The following is a 23,225-nucleotide window of genomic DNA, read 5'->3' on the forward strand; positions in this document are numbered from 1 at the left end:
AAGAGATGAAGAGGGGAGGGGGAGGAATGGGAGAAGAAGAAGAGAAGAGATGGAGAAGAGGGGAGGGAGAGGGAAGGGAGGGGAGAAGGGATGAAGAAGAGAGGAGAGGAGAGGAGAAGAGATGAAGAGAAGGGAGAGGAGATGAGAGGAGATGAGAGATGAAGAGGGGAGGGGAGGAATGGGAGACGAAACGAGGAAGAGATGAAGAAGAGGGGAAGGGAGATGAAGAGGAAGGGATGGAAGGGAAGGGAGGGGAGGGGAGATGAGATGAAGAGGGAAGGGATAGGAGATGAGAGATGAAGAGGGGAGGAATGGGAGAGGATATGAGAAGAAGAGAGGGGAGGGGAGGGAGGGGCAAGAGAGAGATGGAAGAGGGGAGGGAAGGGAAGGGAAGGAAGGGGAGTGGAGATGAGATGAGGATGGGAGGGGAGGGGAGGGGAGAGAGGGAGAGGAGAAGAAATTAAGAAGAGGGGAGGGGGAGAGGATATGAGAAAAGATGGAGAGGAGAGGAGCTCAGAGCTCTGAGCTGAAGAAGCTTCTTGGATGAGAAGCGAAACGTCTTCAGAGCAAAATCAGAAAGTCCAGTTTCTTCTTGAAAAAAGCACCTTTGGGATTTTTAAAAGTTGTTTTCTATTCTTCTCACCATGTGCTTTTTACCTAACCTTGTCATCCTGCCCCAGCCCCCAAAATGCGCTCCCCTATTGCAAGAGGTCCTTTCCATTGCCCAGAGAGCCCACCAGGGGGCTCCCTTCTGCGAACATCAAGGACTGGCTATCTCTTGCTTCAGAGAAGAAACTGAGCCTGTGCAGATCCTTCATGCCAGGTTGGAGGGGGTCTCTCTTCTGAATCCTGAGATGTGTCAGAACAAGGCAGGAAGTGAGTGCCATCAGGGAGAGTCTGGCCTCTCTAGGACTCTGCGCTCTCTCTCTCACCTTGGCCAAAGAGGCTGGATGCAAGCAGGGATGGACCAGCAGAAGTGACTCTGGGTGAGTGTGGTGGGAACTCTGCTTCTGGGGAGGAGATGGAGACACGCCAATTCTTCATCCATCTGCTGAACCTTGGGAGGGGAAGAGCCTAGGTTCCATGTTCCCCCCGCCACACCTTTTCAGACAGGAGCCAGGCAGGGGGGAAACAGAAAAGCATCCCATCAGCTTTTCTCACCCCGGAGGAAGAAATCCAGTTCTCCGGACATGGGGATGCAAATAGAGGCGAACCCTTTCATCACCACCCTCCTTCCCCTATTTTCCGAGAAAAAGCCGCAAAGAGGGAGAAGTTCGCATGGCAACGCTCAACCTGGAAAAATGTCAGAATGGTCTTTCGACTGCAGCGTATCGCAGGGGACAACACACCGTTGGTGTCGTGGAAAGCTTCTTGACAACTTATTCTCACTTGGGCTTTGCATGTTACGGGAATGGGGGCCCATTGCGGTGGGTGGCTAGGTTTTAGTCTATGGAGATTCTCAGTCATCCAGGTCATGGTTGTCCCAAAGGTGCTTTTTCACAAGGCAACTGGACTTCCTTGATTTTTTCTTTGAAGTCGATTCGCTTCTCATCCAAGAAGCTCCTTCAGCTCTGGCGAGATGGCGGCGAATGGAAGGATTTAAACTCCTCGCAGACAGCTGGTCGTTTGCAGCCTTTCAGAGAGTCAGTAAGGTCACCTGGCGATTTATCTGTGTCCTCAGGGTCACCTGAGTGGTGCAAATGGGTGTAGAGCAGTGGTGGTTTCCGCCCCGTTCCGCCGAGCCGGTAGCGGTGACGATATGACATCACCGAACCGGTTCAGCCCCTCACCCCCACCCCCCGCGTTATTCTTACCTTTTATTTGGCCCCACCCCCAATCTATTGCTGCCTCCTGAGTCCCAGCTGATGGCTAGAGGGAAAAAAAACTGTTTAAACTCTTGCCGTGGGGCTTCAAAGGGCCGCCATACAGCTGATCAGTGTTAAAAGAAAACAAATCAGTGGACCGGTGCCTGCAAAAATACATGGGTAGACCGGTGCCTGCAAAAATACATAAGTAGATCAGTGCCTGCAAAAATACATAAGTAGATCAGTGCCTGCAAAAATACATGAGTAGATCAGTGCCTGCAAAAATAAATGGATAGATCGGTACAGCTCTGCAAGCAGTTAAAAGCCTGGTAGACCAGTACCTCTGCTGAATCCTAAAGAACTGTCACATGACCATCAAGCCACGCCCACAAAATAAGCCATGCCCACAGAACCGATAGTAAAAAATTTGAGAACCCACCCCTGGCATAGAGCCTTCTTGGAACTGTTGAAAGGAACTATTGAAACTGTGTTATAAACTGGAGATAGAATAGAATAGATTTTTTTATTGGCCAAGTGTGTTTGGACACACAAGGAATTTCCCTTGGTGCATACGCTCTCAGTGTACATAAAAGAAAAGATACGTTCGTCAAGAATCATAAGGTACGACACTTAATGATAGTCATAGGGTACAAATAAGCAATCAGGAAACAATATCAATATAAATCGTAAGGATACAAGCAACAAAGTTACAGTCATACAGTCATAAGTGAGAGGAGATGGGTGGTGGGAACGATGAGAAAATTAATAGTAGTGCAGACTTAGTAAATAGTTTGACAGTCTTGAGGGAATTATTTGTTTAGCAGAGTGATGGCGTTCGGGAAAAAACTATTCTTGTGTCTAGTTTTTCTGGTGTGCAGTGCTCTATAGCGTCGTTTTGAGGGTAGGAGTTGAAACAGTTTATGTCCAGGATGCGAGGAGTCTGTAAATATTTTCACAGCCCTCTTTTTTCTTCTCTTTCCTCTTCATAGGTGGCGTCTGTTGAGAGACGAACATCTATGTTCAATTTTGACATAGATGGCCTCTTTGACCTCTCTTTCAAATCAGTAGTCCTCTCTGTCCAAAATGTGGATTGTGTTCTCTTCAAAAGAGTGGCCTGTGCAGATAGACTGCTGAATCTAGTCCTGATGTGTTTGTTCTCCTATATCGTGCCATGCATTTATGAAGTGGTTGTTTTGTTTCCCCAATGTACAGATTTGCACAATCTGCTCACTGCATTGTCTATAACACATTGCTCAGTTTTTCAATGGTGTTGCAACCTTGAATGGTCAGTAAATAGAATAGAATGGGATGGGATGGAACAGGAACAGGAACAGGCAGGGGTGAAATGCTCCCGGTTCGGACCGGATCACCTGATCCGGTAGCGATGGCGGCGGATGGTTCGGAGAACCGGTAGCAAAAATCCCTGCGCCTCCCCCCCCCCCACTATGCCCAGCTGAGCCGCACAATCATCAGAGGCTGTTTTTTTTTTTACTTTTGAAAGCATTTTTTCTACAACCTCTTCCAAGGAAAAAATGCTTTTAAAAGTAAAAAAAAAAGCCTCTGATGATCGCGCGGCTCAGCTGGGATAGTCAGGGGCTTTTCAAAGCATTTTTTTCTGCAACCTCTTGGCTGAAGAGGTGGTAAAAAAAAATGCTTTGAAAAGTCTCTGACGATCCCAGCTGAGTTACCTGATCGGCAGAGAGGTATTTTTTAAAAGCCTCTCTGACGATCCCAGCTGAGTTGCCTGATCGGCAGAGGCTTTTCAAAGCATTAGAAAAAATGCTTTGAAAAGTTTTTTTTTAAAAAAAAAAAGTTGGCCATGCCCACCCAGTCAAATTATACCCCCCCACCACCACCAAGCCATGCAGAACCGGTAGTAACAAATTTTACATTTCACCCCTGCCACAGTTTTTTTTTTTTTTTTTAAATTGATTTATATGCCGCCCTTCTCCGGAGACTCAAGGCGGCTTACAATGCATTAAGCAATAGCCTTCATACTTTTGTATATTTTATACAAAGCCAGCTTATTGCCCCCACAACTGGGTCCTCAATTTACCTACCTTAGAAAGGATGGAAGGCTGAGTCAACCTTGAGCCTGGCAAGAGCTGTTAGGTGAATCACTACAGTTGTTAAGTTAGTAACACGGTTGTTAAATGAATCTGGCTTCCCCATTGACTTGGCTTGTCAGAAGGTTCCCAAAATGATCACATGATTTTGGGACACAGCAACCGTCATAATACAAGTCAGTTGTCAAATATCTGAATTTTCGATTATGTGACCATCAAGATGCTGCAATGGTCGTAAACGTGAAAAATGGTTCTCACATTTAGCTGGCTGGAGAGGCGGGGGGGAGAACCGGTTCGGTGACGTCATATCGTCACTGCTACTAGCTCGACCGAACCGGGAGGAACCCACCACTGGTGGGAATGTCTAGAAATGACTTTTGGGTTGCATTCAGTATAGCAGCTGAAACATTTTGTGTTCCTTCTCTTCATATAATCCAGGTCGTAGGAAGGAAAAGGTCTTTGGAGAACCAAGAGATCCGTTGGCTGCATTTGGATCTCTGATAGAGGAAAAAAAAATATGGAGGGACAACACCCAGAAGATCAAGGAGCCGAAAAAGTTGGGGAGACCTGGGCAAGAACCGGACAGAAGATCCTGGAGAAGGAAAGCATCAGTTCAGAGGTTCAGTGCTGGCACTTCAGGAGCATCCAGTACCAAGAGTCTAAGGGTCCCCGAGAGATTTGCAGCCATCTCCACCACCTTTGCCGTCGGTGGCTTCAGCCAGAAAGATGCACAAAGGCTCAGATGTTGGACCTAGTGATCCTGGAGCAACTCCTGGCTCTCCTGCCCCTGCAGATGGAGGGCTGGGTCTGGGAGTGTGGAGCAGAGACTAGTTCCCAAGCGGTGGCCCTGGCAGAAGGCTTCCTCTTAAGCCAGGCAGAGGAGGAGAAGCAGAAAGAATCACAGGTGAGAGGAGTTCATTTTTTCAGCTTTCAGAGATGTTCGGTTCATAGAATAGAATAGAATAGAATAGAATAGAATAGAATAGAATGGAGTGGAGTGGAGTGGAGTGGAGTGGAGTGGAGTGGAATGGAATGGAGTGGAGTGGAGTGGAATGGAATGGAATGGAATGGAATGGAATGGAATGGAATGGAATGGAATGGAATGGAGGGACCTTGGAGGTCTTCTAGTCTTGCTTATGCAGGAAACCCTATATCCGTGATGGTGAACCTATGGCATGCATGCCACAGGTGGCACGCGGTGCCATATTGGTGGTCATGCAAGCTCAGCTCTGTTCGGGCCTTCTGGGCCCACCGGAAGTAGGGTAACAGAATGTTTCCTGCCTCCGGAGGGCCGGTTTTTTTTTTTTTGTTTTGTTTTTTTTAAATTTGATTTATATGCCGCCCTTCTCCGGAGACTCAGGGCAGCTTACAATGTGCTCAGCAATAGCCTTCATCCTTTTGTATATTTATACAAAGTCAGCTTATTGCCCCCACAACTGGGTCCTCAATTTACCTACCTTAGAAAGGATGAAAGGCTGAGTCAACCTTGAGCCTTGGCGAGATTCGAACCCTGCAGTAATTGCAGGCAGCTGGTCTTAATAACCAGCTTAATAACAGGGTGCCTTAGACCACTGTACTACCAAGGCTCTTTTTTGCTCTCCCCAGGCTCCAGAGCCTTTCTAGGAGCCTGAGGAGGGTGAAAACAGCCTTCCCCAAAATCAGCCTTCCCCACCCCCTGGGATAACAGGCCATTTCTGGCCTCTGGAGGGCCTCCAGGGGGGTGGGGAACGCCGTTTTCGCCTTCCTCAGGCTCCTAGAAAGGCTCTGGAGCCTGGGGAGAGCAAAAAAATGGGCCTACCGGGCCCACCATGCCATCACGTGCCAAAAGCGGGGGGGAGCGCGGGGGGGGTGGGGCCAGGGGGGGGTTCTCCTTACCTTTACTACTGGTTTGCAACGGAGCCACACGCACGCGAGAGTGAAGCGAGCGCGAACGCATGCTCCTCTGCGCAAGCACCGAAGCTTCTGAGCATGCGCAGAAGCGTTTTGATGACATCAGCGTCAGTGGGCGGAGCCTCCCACCAGTTTTACTACCAGTTTTATAGAAGCGGTACGAACCGGGGTCAACCCACCACTGGGTGGGGCGCATAGAATTACACAACACCCCCCCCCCCGCGTTCACCCCGCTTTTGGCACACGATTGCAAAAGGTTAGCCATCACTACCCTATACCATTTCAGACAAATGGTTATCCAACATCTTCTTTAAAACTTCCAGTGTTGGAGAATTCACAACTTCTGGAGGCAAGTTGTTCCACTGGTTAATTTTTCTGTCAGGAAATTTCTTCTTAGTTCTAGGTGGCTTCCCATAAGTGTACGATTATACTTCATGATTCTGAGCATGTAATATGAGATGTTTAATTCTTTAGGTAATGTATCTCCTTCCAGAAATATTTGGGATAATTCTTTCCTTCATCTTCATTGATGAATATAGAGAGATTAAGTTACAAAGCTGAGGACAGAGTATAAGGATCCGGTTCATTCTGTGTGTTGGTTCATTATTTCCCATTCTTTGTGTCATGGGATACAACAGGCCCAGGGAAGCTTCTTGGAGACTGTCATGGAAAATCCAGAGGAAGGGAGGGAGCTCCTTCTCAGAGGCAGCTCCAGGGAAGATCAGCGTTGTGACATTTCAGCAGGTGAGGAAAGTCCTTTGGTGCAATATCTCTGTCAACCTTGAAGCTGGCCTGACTGAGGCCACTTTGAAACTTCAGTGCTGACACACTGGAGAAGAGGAGAGGGAGGGGGAAGTTGGGGATATTTGGGGTGTTGTAGTCAAAACAAAACACTTTCTCTTGGGAACCAAGGACATTCCTGCAGGTGCTCGGAAGGAGGAGACTGGAGTCACCTAGCAACTGGACAGCATCCTGATTGGACCATGTGACTGATTATTTTGAGAAATTTATTTTATTTATTTATTTATTTTATCAAATTTCTATACCGCCCTACTCCCGGAGGACTCAGGGCGGTGAACAGCCAAGATAAAATACAGATAATACAAACATTAAAAATCCATTAAAATTATTAAATATTTTGGCCGAAAACAAATTTAAAACACCCAATTTATAAAACAGATTAAAATGATTTAAAAATTTAAAAGGGAGAGTTAGGCCAGGCCAGCCTGCTGAAATAAAAATGTTTTGAGAGCACGACGAAACATGCGCGGATCCAGGATCTTCCGTATCTCTGGGGGGAGCTCGTTCCAAATGGTAGGTGCCCCCACAGAGAAGGCTCTCCCCCTGGGGGCCGCCAGTCAACACTGTTTGGCCGACGGCACCCTGAGGAGCCCCTCTCTATGGGAGCGTACTGGTCGGTGAGAGGCTATTGGTAGCAGAAGGCGATCTCGTAAATACCCTGGTCCGATGCCATGGAGCACTCTAAAGGTGATAACCAAAACCTTGAAGCGCACCTGGAAGACCACCGGGAGCCAGTGCAGCTCACGCAGAAGGGGGGTCACATGGGAGCGCCACGCCGCTCCCATAATCACCCGCGCGGCCGCATTCTGGACCAGCTGGAGCCTCCGAGTGCTCCTCAAGGGGAGCCCCATGTAAAGAGCATTGCAGTAGTCCAGGCGGGAAGTAACGAGAGCATGAGTGACCGTATTTAACGAGTCCCGATCCAGAAAGGGACGCAACTGGCGAATCAGGCGGACCTGATAAAAGAAAGTGACAAACTTTTACTTTTAATTGGATGAAAACCATGGGAATAGTCAGAGTCGGTTTTCACCAGCCTGTGCCAATATGGCATATCTAATAAACCTATTCTTTGAGATAATTGCCTTCCTCAGAGTTTTGTTTGCTGTGGGTATGTTACTTGGAACCCTGACAATCTCCCCATATTTTATTAACGATATTATTTGAAGTCTACATTGCTTTTGTCTCCCTTACAGACAGTGGGATGATGTCCATGGTGTTTGTAGGATCTGCTCCTTCTTCTACCGTCTTTGAAAGAGCAAGTGAACCTCCAAGTCAGGTAGGAGGAGAAAGAGCAGAAAGTTGCAGGGGACCATTCGAAGGCCATCTGCTCTAGTTATGAGCCTCTATCCTTGGTCTGTCCTTTAATGGGGACATTTCATTTCCATTTTCAGGGTCTCGTATCCTTTGAGGAGGTGGCTGTGTATTTCTCTGAGGAGGAATGGTCCCATCTGGATGCTGATCAGAAAGCCCTCCATGGGGAGGTGATGCTGGAGAATTCAAACAATGTCGCCTCTCTGGGTAAGGACCTTTTGCTCCATATCCTTATCCCCACAACTCATTATTTCCGGATACCATCTATTGAGCCAACATGCCTCTTATGGGCCCACTGATCTTCTGGAACACAACTAGAGTGGTATTAGTACCTCACTTGATCTTGATGGAATCCCTCTGTTGATGCAACTTAGAATCGCATTGGCTTTTTTGGCTGCCACCCGCACTGGAGGAGGGTGCATTATATGACTCATACACACACACCAAACTAATTGAGGGTTTTGAGATTCTGTGTGAAACTGTCCAGATTTTCTCTATGGAAGCATAGAATGGGGGCTTAAAAAAACCCCACAATTCAATTTTTCGTCTCTGCAACCATGGGATTGTAGCATGAATAGGGCTCGGGACAGGGGTTGCTCCTCTGTTCTGGTCCTGTTAGACCTCTCAGCAGCTTTTGATACCATCGACCATGGTATCGTGCTGCACCGGATGGGGGGCACCGTGCTACGGTGGTTCTCCTCCTTTCTCTCCGACTGGTCGCAGTTCGTGTTGGCAGGAGGGCAGAGGTCGACCTTGAGGCCCCTTATATGTGGAGTGCCTCAGGGGTCGGTCCTCTCGCCCTTCCAGTTCAACATTTATGTGAAGCCGCTGGGCGAGATCATCCATGGCTTCGGGGTGAGTTACCACCAGTACGCTGATGACACCCAGCTGTACATCTCCACCCCAGGCCACCCCAACGATGCCCTTGAAGTGATGTCCCAGTGCCTGGAGGCTGTGCGGATCTGGATGGGGAGGAACAGGCTCAAGCTCAACCCTTCCAAGACTGAGTGGCTGTGGCTCCCGGCATCCCGATATAGTCAGTTGACTCCATCACTGACTATTGGGGGCGAGTCGTTGGCCCCCACAGAGAGGGCTCGCAATCTGGGAGTCCTCCTGGATACGCAGCTGTCCTTGGAGGAACATCTGACGGCTGTAACCAGGGGGACCTTTTGTCAGGTTCGCCTGATTTGCCAGTTGCGGCCCTTTCTTGATCGAGATTCCCTGTGCACAGTCACTCATGCCCTCGTCACCTCTCGCCTTGACTACTGCAACGCTCTCTACATGGGGCTCCCCTTGAAGAGCACCCGGAGGCTCCAACTGGTCCAGAACGCAGCAGCGCGGGTAGTGCCGGGAGCAGCATGGCACTCCCATGTAACACCGCTCCTGCGTGAGCTGCACTGGCTCCCGGTGGTCTTCCGGGTGCGCTTCAAGGTGTTGGTTATCAGCTTTAAAGCGCTCCATGGCATAGGGCCTAGCTATCTTCGAGACCGCCTGCTGCCACCGACGACCTCCCATCGACCCATGCGCTCCCACAGAGAGGGCCTCCTTGGGGTGCCATCAGCCAAACCGTGCAGGCTGGTGACCCCCCAGGGGGAGGGCCTTCTCTGTGGGGGCACCTACCCTCTGGAATCAGTTGCCCCCAGAGATAAGGAGAATCCAAGACCTCAGTGCCTTCCGCCGTGCCCTTAAAACCTTCTTTTTCCAGCAAGCCGGGCTGGCCTAATTTTTTTTAAGTGTTTTTAATTGCTTTGTTTATCGTTTTTAATTAATGGGGCCAAATTTATATATATCTTTTAATTGTATTTTAATATTTGTACTTGATGTTTTTACTTGGCTGTTCACCGCCCTGAGTCCTCAGGGAGAAGAGCGGTATACAAATTCAAAATAAAATAAAATAAAATAAATAAAAACGGCTGGCCATAAGAGTCTCTCCCTGTTGTGGCTCCGTTACCTGAGCCTGTGTCATCGGCAGGAGAGAACTCTGAGAGTGAAGAAGAGGAGTTGGCAAGGCCTCCCTCTCCAGGACCCTCCTCTCTGACAATGCCTTCGGTGTCTGCCGAAGGGCAAGAGATAGGGCCGGGGCCAAGCACGTCCACGCAGCCACAGATGGACAGTGATGAGGGTAATGAGTCTTAGCTGGATCCACACCAGCGTCGCAGAGATAAGCGCGAAACAGAAGAAAAGGCGTGCCCAAGATTAGGCTGAGTCACTGGACCACACCCCACAGGATATAGAAGGGAGTGTGGTGGCCAGTCAAACCTTGTGACGAACAAAGCTGAAAGCTTCCACGCCATTCTGCATTGCCGGACTTTTGCTATAAGACTTAGCTGGATTATCTCTGGACTTGATTACCTCCGTAATTATTGAGCTGTTTCTTTTGATGTATCAGAAGTGGGGAGAAATTATCTCTCCTCTTCGTAAATAATAAACTCTTGGCAGGCAGCCACTAGGTTGTTGCCAAGTTCCGTTATCATAAGGAAAAGGATTTTTCCAGCTGGTTTGGTCTTTAACTCTTGAACGTCTGTTGGTGTGTGTGCGTGTGGTTGGGGACAGAACATTCCCTGTAAAGCCAAAGAATCTGAAAGAAAACAGCGAACCTTGTTAATATAAATGGCGATAGTTTATAAAGATTATTAGGTGCAAATAGAAATACGTATTTCCGCAGCAAGGAAGATAAAGCAGAAATGGTTAAATTGATTATTTTATTCAAAGAGGAGAATATATTTAAGTACGTTTTCCATTTGGATATCACTGTCTGGATTTTGTGCTTGTGACAGGGAAAAAATTGAAACTTTGACACTGGTTTTGTCGATTAGATAGATTTGTCATTACAGAAACGGCGAGTTACATACTAATGTAGAAAAGCAAAAAGTTGAGGCTGGAGTGTTTCTACGTTGTACTGTGCTAAAAAGAGTCGGAAGTCAACACATTTTTTTTCTTTTTTTCCCTTGTCCCTTACATTTTCTTTCCCCCCCTCTTTTTCCTTCCCCTAATTTCCCATTTCTATTTTTCTTCGCATTTTATATATAGATAAAACAATAAAAGCCAGTTCACCATAGGTGTAAAAGAAGAGCTGCAAATTATATTTAGTTTAACCAATTTAACCATTTCTGCTTTATCTTCCTGGCTGTGGAAATAATATGTATTATTATTTTATTATTTATTATTTCTATTGCACCTAATAATCTTTATAAACTATCACCATTTATACCATGTTTCTCCGAAAACACGACCCACCCCAATAATAAGCCCAACCCTAATTTTTTGGGGGTGGGCCTAATATTATCCCTACCTCAAAAATAAGCCTGGGAATGGCATGAGTGGCGGCACGGGGAGGGGGCAACTGTCTAGTTGCAGGTGCAGGCCGCTGGCCCCTTGGGGTAGCGCAAATACCACTGTTGCCCTTCTCTTTCTGGGTGCAGTGCTTCTGCATGTTGGGCTGCTTCCCTGAAGTTGGCAGCTCCGCGGCCAGCTGCTTTGCCTTATTCCTCTTTTTGGGAGGCTCGCGGGAAGCTTTTTGGCGACTGGGAAGAAAATGGGGAGGGGGATTTTCCTGCCTGTCATCCATTCCTCAAGCTCAGCACAGACTGAGGGAAGGATAAGCAAAATCCTCCTCCCCAGTTTCCTCCCGTTCGCCAAAAAGCCTCCATTTCGAATGCTGAAGGTTCGGAATGGAAGCGACGGTGCATCCATGTCCGGTGCAACCAAGTCTGGCCTGCTGCACCTCAAAAAAAGTAAGACTGCCATGAAAATAAACCGAAGTGCTTATTTTCAAGTCTAAAAGAAAATAAGACTCGGTCTTATTTTCTGAGAAACACGGTATTAACGAGGTTCGCTGTATTCTTTCAGATTCTTTGACCTTATAGGGCAGTGATGGCTAACCTTTTTGCCATCGCGTGCCAGGAGAGGGGGGGGGGAGGGAGGTCCGTGTGTGCGGGTGCCCACACCCATAATTCTATGCGCCCTGCCCTGCATATGCATGTGCAACCCCCCTCCCCCCCCCCGCTCCTGGCACGTGATGGCCCGGTAGGCCCGTTTTTCTTTCTTACCTGGCTCCACATCCTCTCTATGCATCTGGGAAGGGTGAAAAGAGCCTTTCCCAGTCCCTCAGTGGCCTGAAATGGATCATTTCCTCTCTAGGAGGCTGGGGACAGCAAAAAAGTCACTTCTTGTCCCACCAGGAGTTGGGAAATGGGCCCTTTCAGGTCTTTGGAGGGCCTCCGAGGGAGTGGGAAAGGCTGTTTTCGCCCTCCGCAGATACATAGAGAGGATCTGGTAAGAAAGAAAAATGAGCCTTCCTCACTCCCCCCAGCCCCTCCGGGGGCAGGAAACAGCCTGTTTCCCTACTCCTGGTGGGCCCAGAAGGCCCAAAAATCAGCTGGCCGGCGCCCGCATGTGCACCAGAGCTGAGCTGGTGTGCCCACTGATATGGACACACGTGCCACCTGTGGCACGCGTGCCATAGGTTCACCATCACGGTTATAGGGAAAGATATTCTTTTTAACAGACGTTCCCTATTCATGCGACCATCCTGTGGTTGCAGAGATGAAAAATGTATTTATGTATAAACTTGATAGATACTCTGGCTCCCAGAACTCTGAATGGCTTAAAATGAAAAAGATAAAGTACAAAAAAAACCATGAAGACAACATGAGGAGCTCAAAACAAACATATAACACCCCCTTCCAACAGGAATTCATTTATCCTCCTGTCCCAAAGTCTGGGGGAATAGCCAGGTTTTCAACATTTTTGTGAAGATCATTGAGGGGAGCCTTGGTGGACCAGTGGACTAAAGCACTGTTAAATAGCACTTAGCTGCCATCTGCCTGCAATTACTGCAAGTTCGAATCTCACCAGGCTCAAGGTTGACTCAGCCTTCCATCCTTACGAGGTAGATAAAATGAGGACCCGGTTTGTGGGGGCAATAAGCTGACTTTGTATAAAAAAGAACACCGCTTTGGGGGGGGGGCAAAAGCCCTACTAAGCAGGTATATACAAAAGTATGAAGGCTATTGCTTAATGCATTGTAAGCCACCCTGAGTCTCCGGAGAAGAGCGGCATATAAAAAATCGAACCAAAAAAAATCGAACCAATAAGGGGAGCCATCAGAATAGAGCCTGGATAGCTCAATAGACAGAAGCACAGTAATTTAACACCAGCTGTCTGCAATTAAAGTAAGTTCAAATCTCGTCAGGCTCAAGGTTGACTCAGCCTTCCATCCTTTCTAAGGTAGGTAAATTGAGGACCCAGTTTGTGGGGGCAATAAGCTGACTTTGTATAAATATACAAAAGTATGAAGGGTATTGCTTAACGCACTGTAAGCCGCCCTGAGTCTCCGGAGAAGGGCGGCATATAAATCAAAATTTAAAAAAAAAAAAAAAAGAATTCAGGGGAGGGGGGAAATTTCATCCCAGAGGGCCCATTAGATCCCACTTCTTGAGGTAGTCCTCAAATTATGACTGTAATGGAGCCTTGATGTTCGTAAAGCAGGTTATCATGGAAGCGAGTCAAGTTAAGACCTTTTTTTTGTGGTGGCCAATAAATGAACCATTGCCATAGTCATTAAGTGAACCAATGCCATGGCTGTTAAGTGAATGGTCAAGGAACCCAAACAAATCAGAACTCCAAGGCCACTTGCTTCCTCAAAGAACTTCTTTATTGGGTACATCATTTCGACACACTTAGTGGAAAACCAACTCTGGATCTTTTCCACAGTTTCAGCATAATTATAAAAAACAAGCAATAAACCCTTCCTCGAGTGTCGCTGGTCACAGTGGCCAATTAGGTTAATTGGCTGGCTCCTCAGGCATCTTTCTCCTCCTTCCTCCATCACCTGGGTTGATAACCTTGGTTCCCAGGAGAAAAATCTATGTTGTGTCTAGTAAGGTATTCCACCTTCCTCCCCCACTTCCGTACTGGGTGGCAATGATGTACTAGGAAAATGGCTTCTGCCAGGTTCAGTTCGACGTTGACATAAATCCACAGTCTGTCAGCGTCCCAGCACTGACATATAAATAAAGGGAGGAGAAGCCTGAACTTTTGCCTGCTAAATTCCTTTGAAGATCTGTCTCCTCGGAGAAGGGGAGGGGGGAGACATTCCTGTGATCTGACGAAGAAGGAATCAGGAAAGTGACTTGGAAGATAGCCAATGAGAAGCAGAGAATTGGGGATCGGAAAGGGAGGGATTGGGGGGCAAAGGTCAGTACTGACCGTCTGTCAGGTTTCGATGCTATCTCAAAATAAATGAATTTCCAAACTGCCGATCTTTAAGGAAATTTTCTCTTTATTTAAGCACAGCAATCTGATCCTGACTCTTTTCGCAGTCAGTACTAACCTTTGCCCCCCAATCCCTCCCTTTCTGATCCCAAAGGGAGAGATCTTCAAAGGGATTTAGCAGGCAAAAGTTCAGGCTTCTCCTCCCTTTATTTATATGTCAGTGCTGGGACACTGACACAGTCATTAAGCAAATGCAGCATTCACTGAAGCCATTGTTTACTATGGGGCATTTTTGCCCAAAACCAGAAATTTGTTTTTCAGCAAAATTGTAAATTGCAGTCATGTGACTGCAGGATACCAGAAGTGGCCATAAATCTGGACTGGTTACTAAGCTCCCAAAAAGCATTCATATGACCTTGAGGGGAGAGCCTGGCTATTGGAACTTTGACACTAGGTCATAAGTACCTCTTGGGGTCCGTCGTAACTTCAAACAGTTCTAAATGGTCTTAAGGTGAGGACTACCTGTACTTTATACTTATACTTGCTGAGATTCATATACAGGGTTACGTATCATTAATTTATTGAGATGAGAACTGGGCAAGGACACATAGCTATGTTTATATGAGATTCCAATTTTTAAAAAGTTTTCTGCTACTGTACTCAAAAATAGAAATTATTCATGTCCCTGCTGTGCAATTTTACACACAAAATCCTGTGCGTATTTGGTTTTCCTTCGTGGTTACCTTATGTTGTTCCGTGGAATAGCCTTGAAAAATGCTAAACAGTAGTTTGCGGATTTAATCTTTATAACTTTTCCTTAGCCTTACTTAATATTTTCATTCTTTCTTCTCTGCAGAAAGAGCACATGGGGGAGAGGGGAGAAATTACATCCAACAATTCCACGCACATCATCCCGAAGAAGAAGATAAAAAGAAGTTGGCCAATGAAAGGGGATCAAAAGGTTTGGAGAGGAAGCAACTCACCCAGGGAATAAACAAAAAATCCATTTCCCCATGGGCTCCCGTTCAAGACTTTCTCGCCGAGCAAAAGCATCGAGAAAAAAAGAAGAGAAAATGTGCGGGCAAAAACTTGAAAGCATGCAAAGACGGATTTGATGTAAGCAAACCTTACAGGAGCTGCCCAATGGGAGAGGTGAAAAAATATTCAAATCGGACTTTCTCTACACACAGAAGCATCAATGTGGAAGAAAAGCTACATAGGTGCAGGGAATGTGGAGAAAGCTTCGGCTGCAACCGTTCCCTCATTTCCCACCACATAACCCACGCAGGAGTGAAACCCTATAAATGCACGGAGTGTGGAAAGAGCTTCAGAAAAAGCAGTTACCTTACTTGTCACCGAAGGATCCACACGGGGGAGAAACCCTTCAAATGCACGGAGTGCGGGAAGAGCTTCAGCAAGAACAGTTCGCTTACTTACCATAGAAGGATCCACACAGGGGAGAAGCCCTTTAAATGTGTCGCATGTGGAAAGACTTTCAGCAAGAACAGCTCCTTGACTTCCCATACCAGGAGCCATTCGGGAGAGAAGCCGTATCGATGCCTGGAGTGTGGAAAGAGCTTCCGGTGGCACAGTCAGCTGACTTCTCATAAAAGGATTCACACAGGGGAAAAACCCTATGAATGCACGGAGTGCGGGAAGAGCTTCAGCACGAGCAGCAGCCTCACTTCCCATAAAAGGCGCCACTCCGGCGAGAAACCGTACGAATGCCTGGAGTGTGGAAAGAGCTTCCAGGGTAGCAGCGCCTTTGCTTCTCACAAAAGGATCCACACCGGGGAGAAGCCGTACAAGTGCACGGAGTGTGGAAAAATATTCCGAAAGAGCAGTTCCCTTGCTTCCCATAGAAGCATCCACACAGGGGAGAAACCCTACAAATGCTTGGAGTGTGGTAAGAACTTCCGGGAAAATGGATCGCTGACTTCTCACAAAAGGATTCACCGAGGGGAGAAACCCTATAAATGTACGGAGTGTGGGAAGAGCTTTAGCCAAAGTGGGAATCTGATTTCCCACAAAAGGAGCCACTCGGGTGAGAAACCGTATAAGTGTATGGAATGCGGGGAGATCTTTATGTGGAACAGTCAGCTTACATCGCACAGAAGTCTCCACACGGGGGAGAAACCGTATAAATGCGCAGACTGTGGGAAGAGCTTCAGCGATATCAGTCACCTGACTTCTCACAAAAGGATCCATACGGGGGAGAAACCATATAAATGTGCGGCGTGTGGAAAGAGCTTCAGCCAAAACAGTTCCCTGACTCTCCACGAGAGGATTCACACTGGGGAGAAACCATATAAATGCACAGAGTGTGGAAAGAGCTTCCGTGAAAAGAGATCTCTTCATTCCCACAAACTGATTCACACTGGGGAGAAACCGCATAAATGTACGGAGTGTGGAAAGCACTTCCGTGAAAAGAGATCCCTTCGTTCTCATAAACTGATCCACACAGGAGAAAAACCGTATAATTCCTTGGACCGACTTTAAAAATAGCAATTCCCTTATTTCTCATCAAAGTATCCACTCAGGTGAGAACTTATAGAAATATTAGCTTTACTTGGTTCCATCCTTATGTCTGTTCTTGGCCTGAACTATGCAAAGTTCTTCCTCTAACTCCTGAATTCAATTTGTATACCGCCCAACTCAATGATTCGGCAAGATTCTCAAGAAAACAAAATGATAAAACTATAAAAACATCTATAAAACAAAACTGCAACCATAACAGAAGAATACATTCATCCAAATGCTTCTAAACTTGGTAGTAGCCGATATAGAAATATATATTCTATATTCTATATATTAATTTCTTGAAGAAAACCTTAGCATCCTGCTCATTTATTCAAATTTTGAGTATTTCACCCTGTTCAGGACCAGTCCAGTTGCAGAATAAGAAAAAGTGGTGTCGTAACTCTCACCCCACTAGTGTTTCAAAAGGCCCTAAGATCTGGCTATTTGTCCAAGTGTTGAGTAGCAAGGGTATGCACATGAAAACGATTGAGAGTAGTTACACAGCCAACACACAGATACACTGAGTTGTGTTTACTTTCAGGAAATAGTAAGGCACAATCAATAAACAGTCCAGGTCATCCACATATAAAGCAGGAGATAGCAAAATGACATTCCAGGGATAATCCAATAACAAAGTCTTCTTACCAGTCATCGTAGTCATTCACAATAAATAGTTCTTCTGGATTTGCAAACAGTAGCATACAGAGATATCAGAGAGCAAGAATAGCAAAGGGAAAAAATAAACCATGTTTCTAGCTCCCTTTTAAGGAGATTGGCTACAGAGCTAACCAATCAGGACACAGTATGTTGCAATACAGCAGTCTTAAAGCTATATTGAGGTTTTATATATTGCCAACCCAACAAGGTAAGTAATAATCATTTCCTAACAGTTGCCTTGTTTTTATTGTTCTTAATTTTATGTTTTCTTACAATCCCAGCAGAATCCTTGGGTGACGTACAAATTGAATGAAATAAAGAGAAACGTCTTTGATTTCACTTAATATGAGATGCTCACAATTTCCTCTTGTGGCTTAAAAGAACGAAGGAATTGCCTTTTTAAGCATCTCAAATTCTGGAGTATTTTGTTCTTTGTGTTCAGACTTGTCGTATTATGATTTTACAAGTGTGCTGTAGGATGCCCGATTTTGTTTTATCTAACCTGAGTTTGGAAGCACAGTGTTCTGCCCCAGCTACGGACCGCAAAGAACGCAGCACACACCAAGTCTGTACAAAACTTAATTTACTAAAATAACTCAGTCTTTTTCAAACAAAGGCTGTTAATAAACTTCCTTAACAGCCTACAAGAATCCTAAGATAAAGTAATCACAATCTTACTAGGGTTGGCAGAAAGCCCAGAAGCAATGTTGCAGAGAATCCAGACGCGAAGGAGAGTGAACTAAAAGTTGTTCCCTACAGCTTGCTTCAATCGGCGTTCCTCTTTAAATAGGTTAAAGGAGTGGCCAATTAGCCCCAAGCCTTACTCTCGAGGAGACCTCCTCCTGAGGAGCCACTCCTGCCTTTGGCAACTCTGCGCGCCCGTGCATTGAGAAGAGGCTCCACCTCTTTGTCCTCTTCACTTAAGGGAGCTTCTGGAGGTTCTGAAGGCCCTGGCTGAATCCCTGCTTCTGGCACCACATCTTCTCCAGCCTCCTCACTGTCCGACTCAAGTGCCAGCTGCACAGGCTGCTGGCGCAGCACCACACCAGCCTCCTCGTTGTCAGAATCAGCTACAATCCGCACAGGCCACTGACGGGCCACAACACACAGGATCCAGACAGACATTTAACAGGTTCAGCTTCTCCAATCACTTGAAGCAGCAACGTCGGATGAATGTAGCTCTGATTCATCCCTATAACATTGAGTTATGTCAAGATTTCTACTAATGCACTAATCATGCAAGGAAACATTCCATAGATCCAGAGTCACTTTCAACAATTTGATCTTAGAATAGGATAGAATGAGCTGGAAGGGACCTTGGAGGTCTTTGTAGTCCAATCCCCTGCTCAAGCAGGAGAACCGATACCATTTTAAATAAGTGACTGTCTAAACCAGGGGTGTCTTCAAGGGCTGGATCAGCATTGTAGTTCTTTGCGGGCCAGGAGGGGATGGGGGCAGGGAACGGGGGGGTAGTTGGGACGGGCGCCTCCTGCAGCACTCTGCCAGCCAAAATGGACCATGGGGGGATGCATGTCCCCCTCTGTCCCATTTTTTGCCTGAACGGCCTCCTGCAGCACTTCACTGGCCAAAACGGGGTGCACTATGCCGGCCTAAAATAGGCTCGTTTTCGGCCTCCCGGCCTCTAGCAGCACTCTACATTGCAACACTCTGCATCGCGCTGGTGCCACCGCTTGTGACAGGACTTCACGTGACACGTAGATAATAAGAATAAAACACAGAGGTAGCAACATTTATGTTGTCACACTAGACCGTGTACTAGATTTGATAGATTTAGTGAGAAGCAGGATGTTTTCTACAGACAGTTAAAAAAAATAGTTTATTTTAGAATGCTTCACCGTTTGAAAATAACACGAAATAATATACTTGGAAGTCTAGTAGTCCAACCTCCTGCCCATGCAGGAGAATCTATACCATTCTGGACAAATGGTTGTTCAATCTCTTCTTGAAGACCTCCAGTGTTGGAGCAAGCTGGTCCACTGATTGATGGTTCTCCCTGTCAGGAAATATGTTCTTGAGGGTGAACATTCGTTCTCCGAGCTTGTGGGTTGGTTTCCAAACATTTCATTACCAGGCTAGGTAACATCTTCAGCGGAGTTAGGGAATTTATTTATTTATTTATTTATTTATTTATTTATTTATTTATTTATTTATTTATTTATTTATTTATTTATTTATTTATTTGAGTTATATGCCGCCCTCCTCTGAAGACTCAGGGTGGCTTACAATGCACTTATAGCAATAGCCTTCATTCTTTTGTATATACCTGCTTATTAGGGCTTTTGCCCCCCCCCCCCCGCATAAGCGGTATTTCTACAAAGGTGTTTCTACAAAGTCAGCTTATTGCCCCCACAATCCAGGTCCTCAATTTACCTACCTCGGAAGGATGGAAGGCTGAGTCAACCTTGAGCCTGGTGAGGTTTGAACTCGCACTAATTGCAGGCAGCTGGCAGCTAAGTACTACATAACAGCACTTAGTCCGCTACACCACCAAGGCTCTTGGTACAAGGCTCTTGTCAGTGTACATTGTTTCTTTCATCCTTCTGTATCTGTATCTTCCCGATCTTGTAATCTACAAAATCAATTGTAAACATTGCAAGTAATTCTACGTGGGACAAACTAAACAATTTAGTTTAGTTTAGTTTAGTTTAGTTTAGTTTAGTTTAGTTTAGTTTAGTTTAGTTTAGTTTAGTTTAGTTTAGTTTAGTTTAGTTTAGTTTAGTTTAGTTTAGTTTAGTTTAGTTTAGTTTGACAATTAAAAACCAGGATCCACGAACATCAGGTAGCAGTCAGACGCCACAATCCCAAATCCTTAATCTCTACCCACACTGACACCAAACAGCCAGTGGTGGGTTCCTCCTGGTTCGGCCCGGTTCGGCTGAGCTGGTAGCGGTGACGATATGACGTCACCGAACCAGTTCTCTTTGTTCTGGAGCTGGGCCCTCCCACCCGCCCCAAGTTATTCCTACCCTTTATTTCTTCTTTTTCAGCCCAGTTGATAGGTGCGGCAGAGTGGATTGCCGTACCTCAGCTGGGCAGATTCATAACGCGCTTGCGCACAGTTTAGCATGCATGCGAGCAAAGCGATAATGCACGCGGCGATCGCCCATGAAGCACATGCAAGAAGAGGCGATCGCACGCGAAGAGCGTGCACAAAGAGAACTGGTAGTAAAGCCAGTTAGAACCCATCACTGCAAACAGCATCGGCTCAATTGGACAACACAAAAATTATCGGCCACGCTACCACCCACCACAGTCGTGAGTTCATTGAAGCCTGACACTCTACAAGCAATTCCATCAACACATTGACCTACAACCAGCCTATAAACCTCTCAGAATCCAAATCAATCGTACCAGCAATAGCATCAACCCTCAGCCAACCTACGCAAAACCTCCCACCAGCAGTTCACCTCCCAATGACCCTCGCCCAGTGGTGGGATTCAAGTAATTTAACAACCGGTTCTCTGCCCTAATGATTTCTTCCAACAATCAGTTTGCCAAACTGTTCAGAAAGTTAACAACCGGTTCTCCTGAAGCGGTGCGAAATGGCTGAATCCCACCACTGCCCTCACCTGATGTAACTTCCCTGTCACAAGACCCTCACTTGACACACCCATTCCTGAACAGAAGAATACCAACATCCCCTAAACTTCACTAAAGATGTGACCTAGCCTAGTAGCAAAACATTTGGAAACCAACCCACAAACTTGGAGAACAAACATTTACCCTCCTCCTACACCCGAGCTACAGATATTCGCCACTGTTGCAAATTTCTCCTTATTTCTAGGTAGGTTCTCTCCTTGATAAGTTTTTTCTCTGCGCCCCCCCCCCCGCCCCCTGCTCTTTAATCAGACAATTAGATAGAAGGAGGCCAGAACATGGCTACTAACTCTAAATAATCTTGCAAAGGAATGGTGGCAATAGCAGAGTCCTGCTGTGTGAATAAAACTACTACAAAAACTCATGAGTTGTGTCTAATACCAAATTCTTTGGATCCACAAAAGCAGGCCTGAAAGTAAAAACAAAGTGAATATTGGAAAATACCTTGGAGATCGTGTGGAGGAAATCTTTTGGTTTTTCATGGGCTACAGACCAGGGTCCCTCTGGACCAGTGATGGAATTCAATTTTTTTTTCTACTGGTTCTGTGAGCGTGGCTTGGTGGGCATGGTGTGGTGTGGCTTGGTGGGCGTAGCAGGGAAAGGATACTGCAAAATCCCCATTCCCATCCCACTTCTGGGGGAAGGATATTGCAAAATCTCCATTCCCACCCCACTCCAGGGGGAAGGATATTGCAAAGACTCCATTCCCACCCTACTCTGGGGCCAGCGAGAGGTAGTGTTTGCCGGTTCTCTGAACTACTCAAAATTTCCACTACCGGTTCTCCAGAACCTGTCAGAACCTGCTGAATTTCACCCCTGCTCTGGACCAAACAAGATCAGAAATGAATGAGAATCAGAATTGCCTACGACATCCCGGTATTGTTACTGTGTAGTTCCTATACACACTTTATGTTGATTTGAAGGTTTGGGTTCCTTTATATAGTATGTCCTCTATGCCCAGTAGGAATAGATGTCAGTGTTCCAAGTAATGATGCACCTATAAAAGCAAAACTCCGAGGCAGGTAGGTTCCTCAAAGAACAATTTATTGGATATATCATATTGGCACAACTGGTGAAAATCAACTGAAAGTTCCCGTGGTTTTCACCTAATTAAAAAAGTGAAAGTTACCCCTACCCCCAAGTCATCAGTCACATTGTCCAATAGGCCGGTTGCTTGGTTACTTCACTCCTCCTCTTCCTAGCACCTGGTGGAATGTCCTTGGTTCCCACAGGAAAACATTTTGTTTTGACTACAAAGCCCCTCTTATCTATTCTTCCCCCCACTCTATCCCGTCTTCTGCCTTGTGGCAACCCTGAAGCCTCAAAGATGGCCTCAACCAGGTTCACTTCAAGGTTGATAATAGGTATGTATTAAACCATGAGTAAGACACCTCTCCCCTGCCCACCACCCACTGCAAGTCCTAAATGTACAGTGTGGAAGGTTAACAGATCCCTGGGATCCCTGAGAAGACCTTGTAAAAGATGGCGCTGAAAACAAGAGGCTGTCCTCACATGAACTGTGTATCGTGAAGGTGTTCGATCAGACAAGTGCCAGGAGTTGTGATAAAAGGACATGCTGGTGTGGGCAGACTTTGTTCAGTGTTATTTAAAGGGACTGGGAATTGTAATACAGTAGTTCAGTCATCACGGAGAATGAGGTACCATATATGGTAGGTGTCTTGGTTATTATGGTGGGTGTGATGCCTCCCTTGGCAACTGTCTCATATTTATGACCTTTGCTGTGTCCCAGGCTCATGTTTCGCGACCTTCTGATAAGCAAGGTCAGTGGGGAAGTCAGATTCATTTAACAACATGTTACTAACTTTACAAGCCGTGATTCACTTAACAACTCTGGCAAGAAAAGATGGGCCTACTGATTGCGTACCTGGCTCCCTGCCACGTAACAGCGGTCCTGCCTGAGCTGCTCGACATTATAGTCGGGGTGGTGGTGGAAACCCCCAGACTTATTGTTATGGGGGATTTTAACCTGCCATCTGCTGGTGAGATGTCGGAGACGGCTCGGGAATTCATGGCTTCCATGACGGCCATGGACCTGACCCAGGTAGTTCAAGGCCCCACCCACTTGGGGAATCACACTCTGGACTTGATTTTTGTCTCTGATCAGTGGCTGAATGATCTAAGAATAGGGGATATAGACATCAAGCCCTTGTCATGGTCTGATCATTCTCTCCTTCACATGGACTTTCAAGTCACTTCCACCCACCGCAGGGAGACGGAACCAACCAAATGGTTCCGTCCCAGGCGCCTGATGGACCCCGAAAGGTTCCTGATGGAGCTTGGGCCATTTCCTGAGACTCTGGCTCACGACTCGACTGAGGAC

General features: G+C 46.4%; 2 protein-coding genes across 2 annotated transcripts in view; one reads left to right on the top strand and one right to left on the bottom strand.

Annotated features, from left to right (window-relative positions):
- The window catches only part of LOC139311591 (zinc finger protein 721-like), a 131,818-nt gene that overhangs the window by 87,143 nt on the left and 21,450 nt on the right, over positions 1–23,225 (bottom strand). The gene's annotated exons all lie outside the window — the stretch shown is intronic.
- Positions 961–16,431, top strand: LOC139311624 (zinc finger protein 479-like). Its single transcript, XM_070936106.1, is given in 8 exon segments — positions 961–986; positions 4,310–4,775; positions 6,400–6,505; positions 7,756–7,838; positions 7,954–8,080; positions 14,946–15,486; positions 15,571–16,408; positions 16,411–16,431. Coding segments are annotated over 7 exon segments (2,103 nt in total). The 5' UTR covers positions 961–986; positions 4,310–4,388.

This window comes from Pituophis catenifer, unplaced genomic scaffold (genome assembly GCF_029215685.1).
Source record: "Pituophis catenifer annectens isolate HBS135680 unplaced genomic scaffold, rPitCat1.0.hap2 SCAF_2, whole genome shotgun sequence".
Classification (NCBI taxonomy): domain Eukaryota; kingdom Metazoa; phylum Chordata; class Lepidosauria; order Squamata; family Colubridae; genus Pituophis; species Pituophis catenifer.